This window comes from Mastigoproctus giganteus, chromosome 2 (genome assembly GCF_048544385.1).
Source record: "Mastigoproctus giganteus isolate SK-2022 chromosome 2, ASM4854438v1, whole genome shotgun sequence".
Taxonomy (NCBI): domain Eukaryota; kingdom Metazoa; phylum Arthropoda; class Arachnida; order Uropygi; family Thelyphonidae; genus Mastigoproctus; species Mastigoproctus giganteus.
In genome coordinates this window covers 270,336,883-270,360,987 of record NC_143576.1, presented here as the reverse complement: position 1 = coordinate 270,360,987, position 24,105 = coordinate 270,336,883, and the positions used below count along the sequence as shown (strand labels likewise).

Below are 24,105 nucleotides of genomic sequence, written 5' to 3'. Positions count from 1 at the left end.
GTCTTGCCTGACCAATTTGATTGGATACTACGATGCAGTCACAAAATAACTGGATGCAGGGAATAACTTTGATATTATATACTTGGATCTTAGAAAGTCCAAATTTTGAACGAACAGAGGGGTGAAGTGGAAGTGGGTTTTTTTTTTTTTTTTTTGGCTGATGCTGCATAAGCTTGCTTTCTTGTATCAAATGCCTCTTCTAATGCTAATGCTAATGGTCAGAAAAATGGCAGCTATGCTTTAATCCAACAAATGTAAGGTATTACCCCTGGGAAACAGTAATCCCAAAATAATTTATTCACTTGGTGGAGTTCAACTAAACCCAGTACTGGAGGAAAGGGACTTAGGTGTTACGATAAGGGCAGACTTGAAATTCTCTGAGCATTGTAAACAAGTTGCAAGGAAGGCCCATGGTGTCCTATCGATGATCTATCGAACTTTTGCAAGTAGAGATAGAGACGTGATAATCCTATTATATAAGGCTTTTGTTAGACCACACTTGGAATACTGTGTTCAAGTATGGAGACCGCACCTAAAGAAAGATATCGAGCTTCTTGAAAGGGTGCAAAGACGGGTCACTCACCTGGTGAGATCGGCAAAAGGGCGTCCTTATGAAGAAAGATTTCGAATATGTGGGTTGCAGAGTTTGGAAACTAAAAACCTTAGTGGAGATTTGATTGAGGTGTTTAAGGCTTTGAGAGGCATCAGTAAAATGAATGAGGACGAAATTTTCAAGATTATAAATAATGCTAGAACTAGGGGACATAAATTCAAGATTCGGGGGGAAATGTTTAGATTGGACTGCAGGAAGTTTTATTTTAGCCAGCGAGTTATAAATTACTGGAATAAGTTGCCTACATGGGTGGTAGAGGCTGACAGTTTGGGGAAATTCAAAGGTCATCTGGATAGTACCTTCGCGTCAGGGAAGCGCATAGGATGATAGGTTTAATTTCCTTTTTTTTATTAATTATTATTATTTATTTATTATTATTTTTTTATCATTGTTTTGTTCGGTTTTTTTTTTTTTGGCTGGTGCAGCATAAGCCATAGGCTTTCTTGCACCATGCGGCCATTACTAATACTAATACTAAGTCTTTTGATACTGTTGCACATGGAAGACTGCTACACAAATTGGAGCAGTGTGACATTGGAGGCAAATTGCTGCAATGGATAAAGGGGTGGTTGAGGGGGAGAAGACAGAGAGTGGTAATCAATGGACACTGCTCATCGTGAACTAATGTTATTAGTGGAGTCCCTCAGGGCTCAGTGTTGGGTCCATTATTGTTTTCTGTATTTATAAATGATATTGATGATAGTATATCAAGCTTAATGTCCAAGTTTGCAGACGATACAAAGGTTGGCAGGGTTGTCAAGGACACTACTGACACTATGCTGCTGCAACAGGATCTGGAAAGGTTGAGCAGATGGGCTGAGAGGTGACAAATGAAGTTTAACATTGACAAATGTAAAGTACTACACATGGGAAACAGCAACCCCAGAGCAACGTATCAACTCTGTGGTACTACACTGACAGTGGTAGAGAATGAAAGGGACTTGGGGGTGGTTGTGCAGGCAGATATGAAGTTCTCTGAGCAGTGCGAACGGGCTGCAAGAGTAGCTCATGCAGTATTGTCAATGATATACAGGAATTTTTCCAGCAGGGATAAGGAGGTGATTATTCCCTTGTATAAGGCAATGGTCAGGCCACACCTAGAGTACTGTATACAGGTCTGGAGGCCTCATTTCAAGAAGGATGTAGAGCTGCTGGAACGAGTACAGAGAAGGGCAACAAGATTGGTGAATGGAACAAAGGGGTGCTCTTACGAAGAAAGGCTTAAGTTTTGCAAATTACAGTGTCTGGAGACTAGGCACCAGCGAGGTGATCTGATAGAGGTGTATAAAGCCTTGAATGGTTTGAGCATGCTCAATGCTGATGGAATTCTTCCTCTAGCTGAGAATAATCACCTGAGAGGGCATAAATTCAAATTGAGGAAAGACAGATGTAGGATAGACGTGCGGAAATTTGCCTTTAGCCAGCGGGTGGTTGGTTGGTGGAACAGACTTCCATCCCTTGTCGTGGAGGTTGATAGCCTAAATAAGTTTAAGGCTCAGCTGGACAGGTATTTTGTACGAACAGAGGGGTGAAGTGGAAGTGGGTTTTTTTTTTTTTTTTGGCTGATGCTGCATAAGCTTGCTTTCTTGCATCAAATGCCTCCACTAATGCTAATGCTAATACACCTCTATCAGATCGCCTCGCTGGTGCCTAGTCTGCAGACATTGTAATTTGCAAAACTTAAGCCTTTCTTCGTAAGTGCACCCCTTTGTTCCATTCACTAATCTTGTTGCCCTTCTCTGTACTCGTTCCAGCATGTCTACATCCTTCTTGAAATGAGACCTCCAGACCTGTATACATTACTCTAGGTGTGGCCTGACCACTGCCTTATAGAAGGGAATAATCACCTCCTTATCCCTGCTAGAAAAATTCCTATATATCATCAACAATACACCATGAGCTACTCTTACTGCCCGTCTGCACTGCTCAGAAAACTTCATATCTACCTGCACAACAACCCCCAGGTCCCTTTCATTCTCTACCACTGTCAGTGTATCAGACAGTGGTAAGAGAATGAACTATATGTCAGAGTTGATACGTTGCTCTGGGGTTGCTGTTTCTCATATGTAGTACTTTACATTTGTCAATGTTAAACTTCATTTGCCATCTCTCAGCCCATCTGCTCAACCTTTTCAGATCCTGTTGCAGTAGCATAGTGTCAATAGTGTCCTTGAGAACCCTGCCAACCTTCGTATCCTCTGCAAACTTGGACATTAAGCTTGATATACCATCATCAATATCATTTATAAATACAGAAAACAATAATGGATCCAATACTGAATCCTGAGGGGCTCCACTAATAACATTAGTCCACGATGAGTAGTGTCCATTGATTACCATTCTCTGTCTTCTCCCCCTCAACCACCCCTAATGCTAATTACAAAAAAAAAACACAATAATAATTAATTTCATCAAAGCAAAAACATATCCAGTTCTATGGGCTGCCAAATGAGGTTGAACTGGAAAATTAGAAACCTTGTTAAAAATTATATCCTGAAATGTACATTTCCCACTTCTACATATGCTGCACAGATTTTGTCGTCTGCCCTATCGAGCAATCTAAAAGCTTTTCTGGTATTCAATACTGGCTCCTGAGATGCCTGAACACGATCTCAAATACCCATTTCCTACCTCTAGAGCCATTCTGTTTTCCAACCTCAGTATTCCTCCTTGGAAACAGAAAATAAATACAAGAAACATACTCACATCTGCCCAAATGCTAATAGGAACATTATATGCTCCCAGCATTGACAGCTTGTTTCACTTTCATCAAAAAACCCCTAGGATGCTGACGAAAAAAGTGACAACAGTCCTTTTCGCTTTTTACCAGCATACTCAATAGTGCTCTTCAATCAACTAAGAACTGAACCGGAAAAACTATGTACTGATAATGCCTACAAGTTGGAAGTCTTTGCCAAATCGTATTGTCTTGTGCAAGTTTACAGGCATGTTCTTGGTTGAAAACTGCATTTAATTTTGACACCTTTTCTAACTATATCTGCCCATTTTTCTAAATGATAATCCTTGATGTGAAATTTGAAATATACTAATTTGAAAATCATTTTTTAACATATTTGTTTAAATTTTGTATTCAACCTTTAGGATGAATGCACCACTGACTATGTAACCTCATTCTCATGGGGTCTATTTGACACCTTTGAATGTAACACCCCCTTCTAGCAAATGGCTGTCCCAGGAGTTTCTCCTCAAAGGGGAAATAAACTAATAATAATAATAATGATGATAAGAAGATATCAATCTTTTTGTGAATTAAAATAAGATTCTTTTGAATCTTATTTTAATGCATTTCATTAATTTTATTATTGAAAATTCATAACCATTTTTTAAAAATTCAACCAGGCATAGACTTTTGTAACTATTCAGAATTTTAGGCACATTCTATATTACTTTTTGTACCTACCCCCATTTCTTATTTGGACACATTACGATGTACAACAGAATTTTTGCAAATATTTCTCAAACACCATGTATGTGCAGTTGTAGGAGAGTTGTTGCAAGATAATAGGATTATATATATAAAAACTTACCTGCTGAATGGAACTCCCAGAATGTTTCACTTGTGTTCCTTTCAGAGATCTGACTGGGGACTGAAAAAAATTTGAAGCTACAGGTGAGGATTGGCTGCTATCTTCATCTATATTAGTAGACAACTTTTTGTTTTGCTTTCTTTTATCCAGGCTTTACAGAGAAGAAAGAAAATAAATATAAATAAAAATTAACAGAGTGGTGAAAAGAAATGATATAATAACAGCAAATGGTAGAATAAAACATTTAAATTTTTTCACATAACACTTGAATTTGAAATGAAGTGACTCCTGCAGACAGGTCAGTTTTCATGAAATGGCATCAACAAGGGAGCTTATATGACCCTGGTTTCCAACAGTGAGCCATATATAAAATTAAAAATATCTTAACAGTTACAAGGATAAACAGGGTAGTTATTTTTCAGAACCCATTATTAAAATCTAAGTAAAGTGATTTTAATGAGAGAGATAGAACTGTTCCAATCTCTATCTTTGGAAGGAAATTTTCCTACACCTGCTGACTGAAGGAAAATTTCCATATCTATCCTGCAACCATTTTTCCAAAATTTGAATAAAAACTCCAAAATGTGTAGTCCAAGCAAGGGAAAGGATGCTATCAACACTGAGCTTACTCAATCCATTCAAAGCTGGAAGGGGATATTAGAAGGAATGGATAGAAAATATGAGTAGTTTATTTTTTTAGTTTATATTGTATTAACTTGTTTCTGCCTCATTTGCCACTACTAATACTGACACATGAACCAGATCTCAATGGTGCCAATTCTACTAACACTGTGATTTGCAGAAAAGCCTTTTTCTGTAAGGGAACTCTTTCTGTTTCTCCTCTACTAATCTCGTTGCTCTTCTCTCAACCCTTTCTAAAAGAACCACATTGTTAAGGGAAAGATCAATTTGATTGAATACTATCATGTGATCACAAAGGAACAAGATGCAAAAAATAATTTTGATATCATATACTTGGATTTCACGAAAACGTTTGATACTGTTACACATAAAAGACAGCTGTACAAACTGGAGCAGTATGGCGTTATGGGCAAGTTGCTGCTATGGATAAATGAACAGTTAAGTGCAAAAACACAGAGAGTGGTGATCAATCGGCACTGCTCTTCGTGGACTGATGTTATTAGTGGAGTCCCTAGGGTTCAGTTTGGGACCAGTGTTGTTTTCTGTTTTTATCAATGATATTGATAAAATTATCCCGTGAAGTAGGGTTAAATTTGAAAGTGTCTGCAATTCTGCCCAGACACGATAGGAGGGAGTATATGATGAGAGCCTTGTCGATCAATTCGGCCCTGGAAAGATTGTGCAAGGCTCAAGGGGTAGAATTTTTTTCAGCCTGGAATGTACTTGTTAACAGGAGAGATTGCTTCTACAGGGATGGGATACACTTAAATAGAAAGGGTGCAAGAATATTTGCTGATGCTATCGAGGCAGTGTTAGGTGGGTCGGAAAACTGCTAGCTTGGGGGGAGACAAAGACTAATGGATTAACAGTAGCCACTGGCAGAGATGAAAGAGATTCTTGCACTGCTTCTATTGGAATGAGCAGAAGCCTGAAAAACAAGATGCAGGATATTTCAGAGACTGCTGGAAGTCATTGGGATACAAGTAAACACATGGGTTGTGTTAGGGTAGCTAAGAATAGAAACAAGTGCAGGTATACTTGCGTGTACACCAATGCTAGGAGTTTAGTAAATAAATTTGATGAATTTGAGGTATTGCTCAAAACATCAAAGGCAGATATTGTTGGGATATCAGAGACATGGTGTCACACAGATATAAGGAATGCAGAACTGGAATTTGGGGAGTACAATGTGTATAGAAAGGATAGACAGGACAGGAGGGGAGGAGGGGTTAGGCTATTAGTTAAAAAACACATAAAATCCAAGGAAGTGAAGCCAGTCGACATTGATGGACAGGGCAGTGTTGAGTCAGTTTGGTGTGACATAAGCATAGGTAAATCAAAATTGAGAGTAGGAGTGTGCTATAGGCCTAATGACTCTGATGAGTATAATAAGATACTGTACAGGGAAATAGAATGGGCCAGTAAATCAGAGAGTCTTATAATGGGGGATTTTAATTTCCCAGATATTGACTGGAATTTGTGGGTTGGTCACCCACACACTAGCAGGGCTTTTGTGGATTTATTGGATGATTGTTTTCTACACCAGCATGTTCGGGAGGCAACTAGAGGGAGTAATACTCTTGATCTGATTATCAGTAGTGATTCTTCATGCATTAGGAATCTGCAGATAAAGGAACCACTGGGTGGCAGTGATCACAGTGTGCTGAAGTGGGATTTACTCAAGGAGGTAACTACCATCAGAGGCAAAGGGAAGGGTTTTTGCTTTCGTAAAGGCGACTATGATGGTCTGAGACAGTATTTAAATTCTATACAGTGGGACCAACTGATGATGCTACCAACAGCAAATTCAAAATGGGAAGCATTCAAGGAACTAATCTTGGAAGCTACCAGGCTTTACATACCAACCAAGAAATTTTGTTCAAGGTTCAGGCCTAAATGGTTGTCAGATGAACTAATGAGACATATGGCAGAGAAGAAAAATGCATGGGATACATACAAATTAATGGGTGACATGGAAGCCTATGATAGATATAAGTTGGTCTGTAACCAAGTCACAAAGGAGATTAGGCAGGCAAAGGCAGATTATGAGAAATCCTTGGCAAAGGATGCAAAGAAAAACAGAAAAGAGTTCTTTACCTATTTAAACTCAAGAAGGAAAGGGATGAATCAGATTGGTCCACTGGATGTTGATGGTTCAACAGTTGAGGATCCTGCTTAGGTGGCTAACAATCTAAATGAGTATTTTGCATCTACATTCACACATGAGGAGTTATTCAGGAAGGGGAATGTCATAGGTGAAGTAAACATTGGCAGTGAGCTAGATTATTTTCTAACAACTGAGAGGAAAGTGGAGGAGAAATTGCTGAGGATAAACATAAAAAAGGCACCAGGGGTGGATGGGATCTATCCAGTTATATTAAAGGAGGCAGCAAAGGAAGTAAGCAAACCCCTAGCCATAATTATGAGAGCTTCTTTGGACTCATGGGAGGTACCCATGGACTGGAGATGTGCATATGTAACCCCAATTCACAAAGGAGGATCAAAGGCTGACACAAGTAATTATAGACCTGTTAGTTTAACTTCGGTTCCAGGAAAATTAATGGAGGCACTGGTTAAAGAAGCACTGCAGGATCATCTGGACAAGAATTCAGTAATAGCTCAGACACAGCATGGTTTTGTTAAGGGCAGGTCTTGTCTGACCAATTTGATTGGATACTATGATGTAGTCACAAAAGAACTGGATGCAGGGAATAACTTTGATATTATATATTTGGATCTTAGAAAGGCTTTTGATACTGTTGCGCATGGAAGACTGCTGCACAAATTGGAGAAGTGTGGCATTGGAGGCAAATTGCTGCTATGGATAAAGGGATGGTTGAGTGGCAGAAGACAGAGAGTGGTAATCAATGGACACTGCTCAACGTGGACTAATGTTATTAGTGGAGTTCCTCAGGGTTCAGTGTTGGGTCCATTGTTGTTTTCTGTATTTATAAATGATATTGATGATGGTGTATCAGGCTTAATGTCCAAGTTTGCAGACGATACCAAGGTTGGCAGGGTTGTTAAGGACACTACTGATACTATGCTGCTGCAACAGGATCTGGAAAGGTTGAGCAGATGGGTTGAGAGGTGGCAAATGAAGTTTAACATTGACAAATGTAAAGTACTACATATGGGAAACAGTAACCCCAGATCAACGTATCAACTCTGTGGTACTACGCTGACAGTGGTCGAGAATGAAAAGGACCTGGGGGTAATTGTGCAGGCAGATATGAAGTTCTCTGAGCAATGCAGACGAGCTGCAAGAGTAGCTCATGGTGTCTTGTCAATGATATACAGGAATTTTTCTAGCAGGGATAAGGATGTGATTATTCCCTTGTATAAGGCATTGGTCAGGCCACACCTTGAGTACTGTATACAGGTCTGGAGGCCTCATTTCAAGAAGGATGTAGAGCTGCTGGAACGAGTACAGAGAAGGGCAACAAGATTAGTGAATGGAACAAAGGGTTGCTCTTACGAAGAAAGGCTTAAGTTTTGCAAATTACAGAGCCTGGAGACTAGGCATCGGCGAGGTGATCTGATAGAGGTGTATAAGGCTTTGAATGGCTTGAGCATGCTCAATGCCGATGGGATTCTTCCTCTTGCTCAGAATAATCACCTGAGAGGGCATAAATTCAAATTGAGGTAGGACGGATGTCGGATAGATGTGCGGAAATTTGCCTTTAGCCAGCGGGCAGTTGGTTTGTGGAATAGACTCCCATCGCTTGTTGTTGAAGTTGATAGCCTAAATAAATTTAAGGCTCAGCTGGACAGGTATTTAGAACGAACGGAGGGGTGAAATGGGACTAGTGGTTGTTTTTTTTTTTTTTTGGCTGATGCTGAATAAGCTTGCTTTCTTGCATCATATGCCTCTACTAATGCTAATGCTAATATTGACGAAGATATTATTATTATTATTATTGTTGTTATTATCCATATGGTGCAAGGAAGTCTGAGGCTTATGTTGCACCAGCCAAAAAATTAAAAATTTCATGAGTTACCCTATGAGATAAAGGAATAACCAAGAAAAAGAAGAATGATGATATCCAGCTCAGGATTCTGGGTGTGCCAAGAGGCGGCAACTGAAGTTCTACATTGACAAATGCGAAGTGCTGCATCTGGGTAGCAGTAATCCCAAGAATAACATACTAACTGTGCAGTACTCATTCAGGGTAGTGGAGGATGAAAAAGACTTGGGGGAAATTGTGCAGTCTGATTGGAAGTTTTCTGAGCAGTGCAGACAGGCTGCAAGAGCAGTTCATGGTGTCTTGTCAATGATATATACAGGAATTTTGCTAGCAGGGATAACGAGGTTATTATCACATTGTATAGCAGTAAGCAAAAAAGAAATGTACCAACTGTGTGGTACTACACTCAGAGAAGTGGAGAATGAAAAAGACCTGGGGGGGGGGGGGTAATTGTGCAGTCAGATATGAAGTTCTCCGAGAAGAGCAGACAGGCTGCCAGAGCAGCTCATACAGTCTTTCAATGATATATAGGAATTTTTCTAGCAGGAATAAAGACATGATTATCCCCTTGTATAAGGCAACAGTCAGGCCACACCTTGAGAACTGCATACAGGTCTCGAGGCCTCATTTTAGGAAGGATTAATAGTTGCTAGAGCAAAAACAGAAGGGGAACAAAGTGGTGCTGTTACAAAGAAAGGATTAAGTTCTGCAAACTGCAGCATTTAGAGACTAGGCATCTGCAAGCTGATCTGACTGAGGAGTATTAGGTCTTGAATGGTTTGAGCAGGCTCAATGCTGATGGAATTCTTCCACTTGCTTAAATTAAGAACCTGAGGGGGTATAGATTCAAATTGAAGAGAGACAGTTGTAGAATAGATGTGCGGAAGTTTACCTTTAGCCAGCGGGTAGTTGATTGCTGGAACAGACTTCCATCTGTTGTTGTTGTGGAAGTTGATAATTTAAATAAATTTTAGGCTAAACTAGACAAACATCTGAAGTGACTGGATGGGTGAAATGGGAAGGGATTTTTTTTAATTTTTTTTTTTTTATGATGTATATATAAGCTTGCTTTCTTGCATCGTATGCCTCAACTAATGCTAAAGTTAAGAAGGCAATGGTCAGGCCACACCTTAAGCACTGCATACAGGTCTGGAGGTCTCATTTTAGGAAGGATGTAGATTTGCTGGAACGAATTCAGAAAAGGGCAACGAGACTAGCAAATAGTTGTCAACTCTGCACTTGTGGCATGGACATTTATTGGGAAGCTTCTGTGCTCCTTTCTTGCAAAACAGACAGAAACTACACAATAACAATACTGAGTACAGGAACTCCCGGACTTATTCAAATTGAGCTTCGCGTAAGTTTTTGCCGACCAGTGCAAACTAAAAAAAAAAAGGAAATATATTTTGCATCCGTAGGTATAAATGGAGGTATTGTGAAAGTATCGTAATGTGAACACAATAACGTTTTTTTTTTTTTTTTTTTTTAATTCGTTCCAAGTCCTTAGATGTCAAAAATTTTACTATATTACTAAACTTTTACTATATTATTTATCTCTCTAAAACAGAGTTTCATAAACTTTCTCTGTTCATAGTTCACAGTTCTAGGCCAAAAGAAATAGCTAACACAGTGGTTTTGACCTTTTAATAATCCGATTCTGTGTGTGTGTGTGTGTGTGTGTGTGTGTGTGTGTGTGTGTGTGTGTGTGTGTGTGTGTGTGTGTGTGTGTAATATTTAAAAAAATATGTTATATGATAGTTATCATAATAATATAATTATAAACAAAATTACAATTCATAATACAAATTATATATACTTATATAATAATTTTATTTTTTATATAGAGGTACTAAATAACTTTCAATTATAGGTCACCACAAAATTAAAAAGATACAGTACAATGGATATCGTACCATATCTTTTTAATTTATTTCATTATAAAAGTCTTTTTATAATAAAAAAATTTATAAATTTCAAAAAAAAAAAAATAATAAAAATAAGTAACTTAAAGCCAAATTACATGGCACCCGTGGAATGTTGTTGCGGCACCCCGGTTGAAAACCACTGGTCTAAAAGGCCATATTTATAACGGAAATTGCACTATACTTTCTTCGTTATCATATTTTTCCGTTATAAGAATCAATTTTGAACGCCTTTGTAAAATTTTTCTAAAGCACATTTCTGGTGGTCACAACCAAAAAACAATAAAATAAATTTGCACTTTCCGGTCTATTGAGCTTTTCTGTTTTTATAAAAGGATAGTAAACTCAATCTTATTGAATTTGCGATAATCCCTATAACAGGAATTCTGTGGGTTTTTATGTTATGGTATGAAATGTAATAAGTATGAAATGAGTTGCCCTTCGCTGAACTCTTCAATCATATAAAAAACAAATTTTCAGAAACTTCTCTTCATTCCTATTTACTTATTACAATGGTGAAGGGAAAGGGACCTACGGAAAGTGCAAGTGCTGGCAGTGCCAGGAAATGAAACAAAACTGATTTAGAAATAAAGATGAAAATTATTAAAAGTATGAAGGACAAAGTTTATCATCTGTTCCAAGAGAATTAGGTCTCGCTGCTACAACAGTGAATACTATATTAAAGGACAGTGTATGTATAAAAGAACAGATCAAAGGATCAACGCACTTAAGATCAACAGTGATCACAAAACAGTGTTCAGGTGCTATATCGAAGATGGAACAGTTATTAATAATATGGATGGAAAATCAGATTCAGAAGCAAGTGCACCTGAGGTCCAATGGCCATTCACGCAGGAGCAAAAAATATTTATGAAGATATTAAGGATAAGTATGGCATACCCCAAGCCAAGTTCATGGCAAGCAATAGGTGGTTTAAGAGGTTCAAGCATCAACACTAGTTTCCAAATCATTAAAGAATGCGGTGAAGTCACCAGTGCTGATTCTGCAGCTGCAGAGAAATTTTGTAATGTGTTGGAAAAAATTACTGATGAAGGCGGCTATTCAATGCAGTGAACTTGTATCGTTGAAGAGACTGCTCTCTATTGGAAAAAATGTGAGATCGAACATACAATGCCGGGTTTCAAAGCTTCAAAAGATAGGGCCAAGCTCTTGCTTGGAGCTAATGCAGCAGGAGATTACGGATTAATACCACTGCTTCTGTACCACTCTGGAATGCATTTAAGGGCATCAATAAAGCCACCCTACCCATGCATTTCCAATCGAACCAGAGAGCATGGATAACAATGTCTCTCTTTGAGGATCGGTTTAAACGCTGCTTCATCCCTGAGTTTGAAAAACATTGTAAAGACAACAATGTTCCTTTTAAGATTTTGCTTCTATTAGATAGATAATGCTCCTCTAGATGATTTCAATTTGAATGTGAGAGTCATATTTCTACCGCCAAACACAAATTCACTCCTCCAACCTATGGATCAGTGTGTTATTTTGAATTTAAAAGCATAGTATTTATGCACAACATTTGCTGAGGCATTGTCTGCAGTAGACGATCAGAAAAATTTTATGATAAGAGACTTTTGCAAATCTTAAAATATTCACCACGGCATCTTAAACATTAATAAGGCCTGCGTGGAAATTACTAAAAGTTGTTTAAATGGCGAATGGAAGAAAATACCCATGGCACATAAAAGGCATTGAAGAGTTTGAAAAAGGCGAATCATATGAAGAGGTTACAGATAAGATTGTAAAGGTCACAGAGCTACATCAGTTGGAGGTTGTTGCCAAAGATGTGGAGGGTTAACAGAGAAGAAGAAGAAAAGGAATTACCTAATGAAGAATTGACTTGCAGGAAGCGACAGTGAAAGAAGAAAATACTGACAAAACTCAAGATGCTTCGTCACAAGAAAGACGGCAATGGCATTTCGTGAAATTGCATCGGCAATGGCGAGGTTTGAGAAGATGGATCCTGACAGCGAATGATTCTTAAAAGTTAACAGAGGGGTGAACGATATGCTTGCTAGAAAGAAATCTACAATGAAAAGAAAAAAGTCACCATCCAGTCATCCATTAATATGTTCTTTCATAAGGTTGAGTGGCCGACCCCCTTCTAAATCTCCACAGCCCTCACAACCTCCACAGCGGTGTACTTATCAGCTAAAGATGTAGATTCTGGCAATGATGCTGAAGAGGTAAAACTTACTGACGTTATGCCTGTCTCTCTTTTTTTGTAATTTTATAATTCTGAAATTTTTTAAATTGCACTCTTTTGTAATTTTTCATGCACATATGATAAAAAATACGATAAATAATTCTATTCACATGTTTGGTGCACATTTCTTTTTTGATTCAATCAATTCAGCGAGCACAGTTGCGAGTGCTGCACAAGCATGGGGGAAATTCCGACTTATGTAGAGTTCTGCGGAACATAACCTTATTTTAATCAGCGAGTGGCTGTACTTTCATAGCCATTTTACCGAATTAAGAATAATCACAGTGTAGCAGAGCAGAGTTGTACTAGCCTACTGAATCCACCCTATATTATATATAACACATGTGTAACATAGGGCATCCACAGATATCCATTCACTTCACACTTCCTAAGTGCTGTGAAGGATCTTATGTCTGTAAAGAACTTGAACTTCCTGTTCAAGTCAGTGAAAAACCTCAGATGGATTCTTTAGCAGTTTCAATCATCCATTAATATAAAAGCGATGTCTGATTTGTTCTTTTATTTGTTTGGAGAGACATATGATGGTTTACCATTCCCATGTTTTTACTGTTCTCTTAAACAGTGATTTATCATAAAGAACAATGCCTGTATAAAATATTCTGTGTGCTAAAATGAACTTACAGCTGTTGTAGGATTCCACTGCTCTGTAATGTTCTGTACCATCTCTTTTTTTCTATTAAATTGGCTAGCCCCCTTACTCAGCCACCTTAGCATCCACCTCGTGCTTGATTTTTTTCAATGTTATACAGCAGACAATTTTTTCAGAGAGCTTGGGAGGAGCGCTTTCTGGATTTCAGATTCTTAGCAAGAGAAATAAGAACACTCATATCTCAGACATTAGAACACATCCCAACAGCGAAGTAATTTGCATTGAAAATTTTAGCATTCACAACTCAATGACTCAGTTCCTCATGAGTGGGTACTGTGTTAACTGGAACATGTTGGGATTACTGGTAAGATTCTAAGATATATTGCAGTTGTTGCAGGACACCAATCAATGGATATTCTTCAGATTGGTGTAATCTCAGAAGCAGAGTCCCTCAAAGGTCAGCTCTTTGTTCATGTTGTTTTTGATTTTCATAATCACCATAGACAGAGCGATAAAGGGCATGATGTCAAAATTTGCAGACAATGTAATGATGGGTGAGTCGTTAATGATCAGAGCCAAGCAGCCACTGGTTTTCATAAAAGCCAGAGATGAAAGGTTACAGAGTGTGATGTCAAAATTTGTAGAAGCCAGGAGATAGCATTAGCATTAGTAGAGGCATATGATGCAAGAAATCAGCATCAGCCAAAAAAAAAAAAAAAAAACACACACCACTCCCATTTCACCACTCCGTTCGTTCGAAATACCTGTCCAGTTGAGCCTTAAATTTGTTTAGGCAATCAACTTCAACAACAAGTGATGGAAGTCGGTTCCACCAACCAACCACCCGCTGGCCAAAGGCAAATTTTCGCACATCTATCCGACATCCGTCCTTCCTCAATTTGAATTTATGCCCTCTGAGGTGATTATTCTGAGCAAGAGGAAGAATCCCATTCGCATTGAGCATGCTCAAACCATTCAAAGCCTTATACACCTCTATCAGATCACCTCGCCGGTGCCTAGTCTCCAGACTCTGTAATTTGCAAAACTTAAGCCTTTCTTCGTAACAGCAACCCTTTGTTCCATTCACTAATCTTGTTGCCCTTCTCTGTACCCGTTCCAGCAGCTCTACATCCTTCTGGAAATGAGGTCTCCAGACCTGTACAGAGTACTCAAGATGTGGCCTAACCATTGCCTTATACAAGGGAATAATAACCTCCTTATCCCTGCTAGAAAAATTCCTGTATATCATTGACAAGACACCATGAGCTACTCTTGCAGCTCGTCTGCACTGCTCAGAGAACTTCATATCTGCCTGCACAATTACCCCCCAGGTCCTTTTCATTCTCCACCACTGTCAGTGTAGTACCGCAGAGTTGATACGTTGCTCTGGGGTTACTGTTTCCCATATGTAGTACTTTACATTTGTCAATGTTAAACTTCATTTGCCACCTCTCAGCCCATCTGTTGCAGCAGCATAGCGTCAGTAGTGTCCTTAACAACCCTGCCAACCTTTGTATCATCTGCAAACTTGGACATTAAACTTGATATACCATCATCAATATCATTCATAAACACCGAAAACAACAACGGACCCAACATTGAACCCTGAGGAACTCCACTAATAACATCAGTCCACGTTGAGCAGTGTCCATTGATTACCACTCTCTGTCTTCTGCCATTCAACCATCCCCTTATCCATAGCAGCAATTTGCCTTCAATGCCACACTGCTCCAATTTGTGCAGCAGTCTTCCATGTGCAACAGTATCAAAAGCCTTTCTAAGATCCAAGTATATAATATCAAATATTCCCTGCATCCAGTTCTTTTGTGACTACATCATAGTACAGGCGGGCCTCGATTAACGCGATTAATTCGTCCCGCGAGCGCATCGCGCAAAACGGAAACGCGTTAATCGAATATCATAACCAATAGGAAAAATTATAATTGGTACTTGACCTTCTGGAATGTCCATAAAGAATTTTAAATAACTTTTAAATAATACCTTTTAAATAACTTTTTAACTGCATGCCATGTAAAAGATAATAAAAATTACAGAATTAAATGTTTAGTGTTCAAAATATATAATGGAGAAACTAACTATTTGCTACAGAAATATTTGAACACAGTCATTTGAACAGTTTTGGCTTTCGTTTTTTAATCATACAATTTCCGATAGCCAACAACAAGCTTCTCTAGGCCCTGGCGAAATAACATGCTTCTTTCGATGTTAGGATCAACATCCATTACCTTTTGTTTAAGGTTCTCTGCAATACGAAAGATTTCGCCTAGTTCTTTTACCGTTATCTCCTTTGAGGTAACATTTTCATCTGGCTCACACTCTTTTTCTTCAGCTTCTTTGTGCGCACGCTGTTGCTCTATTTGAAGGAGATCATTGTCACTTAGCTGTTCTAAATGCGAATTCAGTGATCTCGAACGTTAGCCGCATCCAAGCCTTTGAAACCAAGTTCATTACCAATATTAGTTATGTCTTCAATAACTTTTTGAACTGCATCTTTGAAGCATGTAAAATCGTTTACGCGGGGTAAAAGATGCTTCCAAACTGCTCTCATATTGCTGGCTGTCACTTCTTCCCATGCTGCATGAATGTTTTCAATGGCCAATCGTATGTTATATTTTTTCCAAAATTCTGGTACAGAAATTGCATTATCTCCTGTTATAGCTTCAAGTGCCTGTGCAAAGGTTCTGCGGAAATAGTAAGCCTTGAAAGTTGCAATCGTCCCCTGGTCCATGGGTTGCAATAACGAAGTCTTATTCGCCGGTAAAAAAACAACTTTCACATTTTCATTTAAGTCACCAAGTGCAGAAGGATGTCCAGGTGCATTATCTAAAAGCAACAGAGCTTTAAAAGTAAGATTATTTTTCTTGCAATAGGCTTCAACTGTTGGACAGAAATAAGACGTAAACCAGTCTTCAAATAGGGCTTTGGTCATCCATGCTTTTTTATTTGAACGAAAAATGACTGGAAGAGTGCGATGGCTGTATCCTTTTAAAGCCCTAGGATTTTGTGCACGGTACATACACAAGCATGGGTTTCAATTTAAAATCACCTTCAGTGTTACCTCCTAATAAAAGTGTTAGTCGATCTTTTGAGACTTTATACCCAGGTTGTGATGCTTCATTTGCAGCCAAATAAGTTTTAGCTGACATCCGTTTCCAAAATACGCCCGTTTCGTCTACATTAAATATTTGCCGATCGTCGTATTCAGCATCCTGAATGATTTTTTGCAATTCTGCAGGAAATTTGGCTGCAGCATCTTCATCAGCACTAGCAGCTTCCCCTGTTACTTTAACATTATGCAGTCGTGCTCGATTTTTGAAATGTCCAAACCACCCCGAACTAGCAACAAACATTTCAGTCTCCCCTTGATATTTTGTTTCTTTGAGCTTAGTAAAAAGGTTAATAGCTTTGCTTTGAATATTGTCCTTAGATAATGGAATTCTTTTTTGATTGCAATCTTCTATCCAAATTGATAAAAGACTTTCCATTTCAATCATTATTAGAGTTCTGTTTCTGGTATTTTGTAAGACAAAAGAAGATGATGAAACTTTACCTTTCTCTTTATATTCGTTCTTACGGCTCAAGATAGTTCGTACGGTAGACTCACTGTATCCTAGATCTCTTACGATTTTCGCATGGTTTGCACCACGTTCATGTTTTTTAATAACTTCAAGTTTATCAGCAAAAGTAATAACTTTTCGTTTTTTTTTATTACAATCACGTTGTTTTTCACTCTTTCTTTTATCCATAATTAACAGGGGTAGAAAATTAGAATTTTTAAATACGTCTGCACATGACTTTATTAGGTGGAGACAAACAAGTAACACGTCTACTTAGTTGATGGAACACACTGAGGAGGGAAGCGGACAAACGCTTGTTTATTGGCAGTCAGACATTTAGTGCGCGATTTGAATCCTTTTCAACTATCAGAAATAAAAGATCGCGTTAACTGGAAATTTGAATCGCGCAAAGTAAAAAGAGGTATCATTTTTTCCAATCGCGGTAACTGAAAACCGTGTTAATTGAACTCGCGTTAAGCGAGGCCTGCCTGTATCCAATCAAATTGGTCAGGCAAGACTTGCCCTTAACAAAACCATGCTGCGTCTGAGCTATAACTGAATTCTTGTCTAGATGATCCTGCAGTGCTTCTTTAACCAGTGCCTCCATTAATTTACCTGGAACAGAAGTTAAACTAACAGGTCTATAATTGCTTGTGTCAGCCTTTGATCCTCCTTTGTGAACTGGGGTTACATTTGCACATCTCCAGTCTATGGGTACCTCCCCTAAGTCCAACGAAGCTCTCATAATTATGGCTAGGGGTTTGTTTACTTCCTTTGCTGCCTCCTTTAATATAACGGGATAGATCCCATCCACCCCAGGTTCCTTTTTTATGTTTACCCTCAACAATCTCTCCTCCACTTTCCTCTCAGTTATTACAAAATCATCTAGCTCACTGCCAATGTTTACTTTACCTACGTCATTCTCCTTCCTGAATAACTCCTCATGCGTGAATGTAGATGCAAAATACTCGTTTAGACTGTTAGCCACCTGAGCAGGATCCTCAACTGTTGAACCATCAATATCCAGTGGACCAATCTGATTCATCCCTTTCCTTCTTGAGTTTAAATAGGTAAAGAACTCTTTTCTGTTTTTCTTTGCATCCTTTGCCAAAGATTTTTCGTAGTCTGCCTTTGCCTGCCTAATCTCCTTTGTGACTTGGTTACCATAGGCTTCCATGTCGCCCATTAATTTGTATGAATCCCATGCATTTTTCTTCTCTGCCACATGTCTCATTAGTTCATTTGACAACCATTTAGGCCTAAACCTTGAGCAATATTTCTTAGTTGGTATGTAAAGCCTGGTAGCTTCCAAGATTAGTTCCTTGAATGCTTCCCATTTTGAGTTTGCTGTTGGTAACATCATCAGTTGGTCCAGGGAAACATCATCAGTTGGTCCAGGGAAACATCATCAGTTGGTCCAGTTGCTAGCAGGGAAAAGGAGGTGATTATCCCTCTGTATAAAGTAGGGCAAGGCTTTATGATCATGACCTAGCAGTGTTAATTCAGGATGACTTCAACAGGCTGCAAGAATAGTCAGTAAAGTGTCAGCTATGTTTTAATGCAGCAAAATGCAGTCCTGCAATTAGGGAATAGTAACCAAAAATCAATTATACGTTTGGTGTGAATGAATTAAAAACAGTAGAGAAAGAAAGGGATCTGTTAAGATATGTGCAGATATGAAATTTTTTTAAGCAACGTAAGCAGGAAAGCCTGTGTTGATTTATAAAACGTCGTTATCCTGTAGAGAAAGTCAAAAAATCACTTTGTAAGGTCACATGTGGAATACCGTTCAAGTGTGGAGACCTAATCAGAAAAGAAACACAGATCTTGAAAGGGTCAAAAAGCAGTCAGAGAGAGTGGGTGCGAAAGTACATGTGAACATTCAAATTTTTTACGGCTCCAGCAAATGGAGAAGTTTCTGCTTTTATATTGACTTCAATTGGTATATTAATTTATTTTTTAGAGCTGCTTTATATTCCTAGTAACAATACTTTAGTTTAAATTGAATTTAGATACAGATTTTGTAGGTTATTACTTATATCGGTAAGGGTATCAAATCTACTTGTGGACAGGTTTTGCAGCTACAGCGAAAGAGAAGTTTTTAATTATACTTAGCCGCTTTATTGACTTAATTGTTAGATGAAATTACTTTCTATAAGTAGCTTAAAGACTTAGACAAGCGCCGTGGTTTATTTTGAATTTAGATAGCATGATTTGGAAAGTAAATAATACCCCGTGTCCATAGATTAACCTTGCCACCATTCTTATAAGATACGTGTGCTAGCAGAAGGTTTAACAGAAAAATAGATAGCATAAGGTTTAATGGAAAACTAGATAGCATAAGGTTTAACGGAAAACTAGATAGTGAGTATAGTAGTATCAATTAATCAGTAAAATTTATTAATCTTATTAAATTTCATTGTCAATTCAATTGTACTTTTTTAACTAAATAAATATAGCAATCTACTTATTGCAAATGTTACATCATAAATTAATATATATAAGTTGATAGGGGATAAGAAAGTTTTATAACGTAACTCGGAGAAAATATTCGATATCGAAATACATATATATAGTGTTAAAACGGCATTGGGATATAGGTTTAGGGTGTTATTTTGTATTGGAATTTTATTGAACTTGAATAGAAATCATGACTCAGACCAGAGCAGCAAAGCAAAAGGCTCAAACTACTGGAAGTAGTAGTAGTAGTAGTAGCAGTGGCATGTGATGAAAGAAAGCAAGTGTATGAGCTTATGCAGCATCAGCGAAAAAAAAAAAAAAAAAAAAAAAAAATCACACCATTCCCTCCAAATGTCTGTCCAGTTCCTCCTTAAATTTCTTCAACCTATCAACTTCCACAACGACACATGGAAGTTTTTTCCAGCAATTAACCACCCGCTGGCTAAAGGCAAATTTCCGCATATCTATTCAACATCTGTCTTTTCTTAATTTGAATTTATGCCCCCTTAGGTTTGTAATCTGAACAAGTGGAAGGATCCCATCAGAATTCACCGTGCTCAACCAATTCAAGGCCTTATATACCTCAATCAGATAACTGCGCAGGTGCCTAGTCTCCAGCCACTGCAATTTGCAGAACATAAGCCTCCCTTGGTAAGAGGATCCCTTCATTCCCGTCACCAATCTTGTTGCACTTCTCTGTACACGCTCAAGTAAATCTATATCCTTCCTAAAATGAGGCCTCGAGACCTGTACGCAGTACTCAAGGCGTGGTCTGACAATTGCCTTATACAGAGGGATAATCACCTCCTTTTCCCTGCTAGCAAAATTCCTATATATCATTGACAAAACCCCATGACCTGCCCTGACAGCCTGTCTGCATTGCTCAGAAAACTTCATATCTGCCTGCACAATTACTCCCAGGTCTTTTTCATTTTCTACCACCTTAAGTGTAGTACCACACAGTTGGTACGTTTCTCTGGGATTACTTCTACCCATATGCAGTACTTTGCATTTGTCAAGGTTAAACTTCAGTTGCCACTTCTTAGCCCATCTGCCCAAATTATCTAGATCCCGTTGCAGTAGCACACTGCCATTACTGTCATTAACAACCCTGCCACCCTTTGTATCATCTGCAAACTTCGACATTAAGCCTGATATACTTTCATCAATATCATTGATAAATATACAAAACAACAGTGGACCTAACACCAAACCCTGTGGGACTCCACTAATAACATTAGTCCAAGAAGAGCAGCACCCATTGATTACCACCCTCTGTCTTCTCCCACTTAACCATCCTTTTATCCATTGTAGCAACTTACCCTTAATACCATTCTGCTCCAATTTGTACAACAGTCTTCCATATGCAACAGTGTCAAAAGCTTTCCTGAAATCCGAATATATGATATCAAAATTATTTTTTGCATCCAGTGCAACCACATCATAATATCCTATCAAATTTGTCAGACAAGACTTTCCCTTAACAAACCCATGCTGTGTCTGAATTATTGCTGCAGTCTTGTCTAGATGATCCTGCAATGCATCTTTAACCAGTGACTCCATTATCTTACCTGGAACAGAAGTTAAACTAACTGGTCTGTAATTACTCGTGTCACCCTTCGATCCCCCTTTGTGAATTGGGGATACATTTGCACATCTCCAGTCCGTGGGAACCTCCCCTGAGTCCAAGGACGTTCTCACAATTATGGCTAAGGGTTTGCTTAGTTGCTTTGCTGCCTCTTTTAATATAACTGGATAGATCCCACCCACCCCAGGTGCTTTTCTTATGTTTAACTTCAACAATTTCTCCTCCACTTTGCTTCCAGTTATTACAAAATCATTAAGTATCCTGCTACAATTTGACAACCTTCTGCCATCTTCAAACCTTAATAATTCCTCACGTGTGAATGTAGATGCAAAATACTCATTCAGTTTGTTTGCTATCTGAGCAGGATCATCAACAGTCGAACCATCGATGTCAAGTGGACCAATCAGATTCATCCCCTTCCTTTTAGAGTTTATATAAGTAAAGAAATCCTTGCTGTTTTTCTTATCATCCTTTGCCAAGGATTTCTCGTAATCTGCCTTCGCCTGCCTAACCTCCTTTGTCACCTGATTACAGACTAGCTTATATCTGCCATAGGCTTCTGAGTTGCTTGATAATTTATATGCGTCCCATGCATTTTTCTTTCCTATTACGAGTCTCATTAGTTCATTAGATAACATTTAGGCCTAAACCTTGAACAATATTTCTTAATAGGTATGAAACTTTTAGTAACACTGTGATCACTGCCACCTAGTGGTTCCTTTACCTGCAAATTCTTAATACACGAATGATCACTGCTGATAACCTGATCATGAGTATTACTTTCTCTGGTTGCCTCTCGAACATGCTGCTGCAGAAAACAATCATCCAATAAATCCACAAAAGTCTAACTAGTGTGTGAGTGACCAACCCACAAGTTCCAGTCAATATCTGGGAAGTTAAAATTCCCCATTATAAGACATTCCGATTTACTAGCCCACTCTATTTCTCTGTACAAAGTACAGAGAAATAGAGTGGGCTAGTAAAGTACTCATTCATTGTACTCATTCGAGTCATTAGGACTATAACACACTCCTACTCTTATTTTTGCTTTCGCAGTGCTTATGTCACACCAAACTGACTCAACAGTGCACTGTTCATCTATATCAACTGGATGCACTTCTTTAGATTTTATGTTTTTCTTAATTAACAGCATAAGTGCTGTGGCTCAGGGGAGAACTGAGGGGGCGGAGTGCGGTTGTACTCTGAATCACAGTCTATCGAAATGCACTGCTTGTTTGATGTTTGTGGAACAATCAGGAATGGGACATGATATTGCCAAGAGAATGTCTTTGTGTGTGCGCGATGTAAGGAGTGCAAGAAAATCAGACGCCAAACTCAGCATTGTTATGGGCTTATATGAGAGCTTGAAGGACAGGGTGGATGCCCTCGAAGGATTTAAATTAAGGGGCCCATCAAGCTCTCAGCTGCCCACACCAATGCCAGAGCTTGCACTTGAACATCACGCAACACAGTGGCAACCCCCAAGGCAGAATGCGCTGGTCCCAAAGGAACTAGTTGTGGTGTCTCTATTATCAGGGAAACGGGGAAAATATTGTGCAAAAAGGATAGCTGGAACGGGACTAGTGTATGTCTGCCAGGAGCAAAGGTTGATGATGTTGTAGGCCAGATTTCATCCTTTAAGGGCACAAAGGGTGATATTGTTGAACACGTTGGAACTAATGATATTAAGAGTAGGAGACTGGCCGAATTACTTAACAAGTACAAGACAATGCTGAAAAAAAGCCGTGAGTTAGCGTTGAATTTGAAAGTGTCTGCAATTCTGCCCAGACACAATAGGAGGGGGGGGGGTATATGATGAGAGTCTTGTCGATCAATTCGGCCCTGGAAAGAGTGTGCAAGGCTCAAGGGGTAGAATTTTCTTAGCCTGGTCTGTGCTTCTTAACAGGAGAGAGAGAGAGAGAGAGAGAGAGAGAGAGAGAGAGAGAGAGAGAGAGAGAGAGAGAGAGAGAGAGAGAGAGAGAGAGAGACTGCTTCTAGAGGAATGGGATACACTTAAACAGAAAGGGTGCAAGAATATTTGCTGATGCTACTGAGGCAGAGTTAGGTGGGTTGGAAAACTGCTAGCTTGGGGGGGGTGGATACACGGACTATTAGCTTAACAGTAGCCGCTGGCAGAGGTAAAAGTGATTCTTGCACTACATCTATTGAAATGCAATTGAGCAGCAGCCTGGAAAGCAAGGCAATGGAATTTCCAGGACGGCTGGGAGTCACATAGTGGAACAAGTAAATACATGAGCTGTGTTAGGGTAACTAAGAGTAGAAACAGGTGCATGTATACTTGCATGTACACCAATGCTAGTCAAGACATCAAAGGCATATATTGTTGGGATATCAGAGACGTGGTGTCACACAGACAAGCAGGGCAGAATTGGAATTTGAGGAGTACAATATGTACAGAATGGATAGACAGGACAGAAAGGGAGGAGGGGCTATGCTGTTAGCATTAGCATTAGTAGAGGCATTTGATGCAAGAAAGCAAGCTTATGCAGCATCAGCCAAAAAAAAAAAACCCACTTCCACTTCACCCCTCTGTTCGTTCAAAATACCTGTCCAGCTGAGCCTTAAACTTATTTAGGCTATCAACCTCCACCACAAGGGATGGAAGTCTGTTCCACCAACCAACCACCCGCTGGCTAAAGGCAAATTTCCGCACGTCTATCCTACATCTGTCTTTCCTCAATTTGAATTTATGCCCTCTCAGGTGATTTTTCTGAGCTAGAGGAAGAATCCCATCAGCATTGAGCATGCTTAAACCATTCAAGGCTTTATACACCTCTATCAGATCACCTCGCTGGTGCCTAGTCAGTCTCCAGACACTGTAATTTGCAAAACTTAAGCCTTTCTTCGTAAGAGCACCCCTTTGTTCCATTCACTAATCTTGTTGCTCTTCTCTGTACTCGTTCCAGCAGCTCTACATTCTTCTTGAAA

At 39.0% G+C, this 24,105-nt stretch overlaps 1 protein-coding gene across 3 annotated transcripts in view; it reads right to left on the bottom strand.

Moving 5' to 3' along the window:
* LOC150090468 (uncharacterized) overlaps positions 1-24,105 on the bottom strand; it is a 678,730-nt gene that overhangs the window by 281,036 nt on the left and 373,589 nt on the right. For all 3 annotated transcript variants that reach the window (XM_090389911.1, XM_090389910.1, XM_090389909.1), the window contains exon 14: positions 4,162-4,312. In XM_090389911.1, the coding sequence (XP_090246037.1) occupies positions 4,162-4,312 (151 nt within the window). The remainder of the gene's footprint in view (positions 1-4,161; positions 4,313-24,105) is intronic.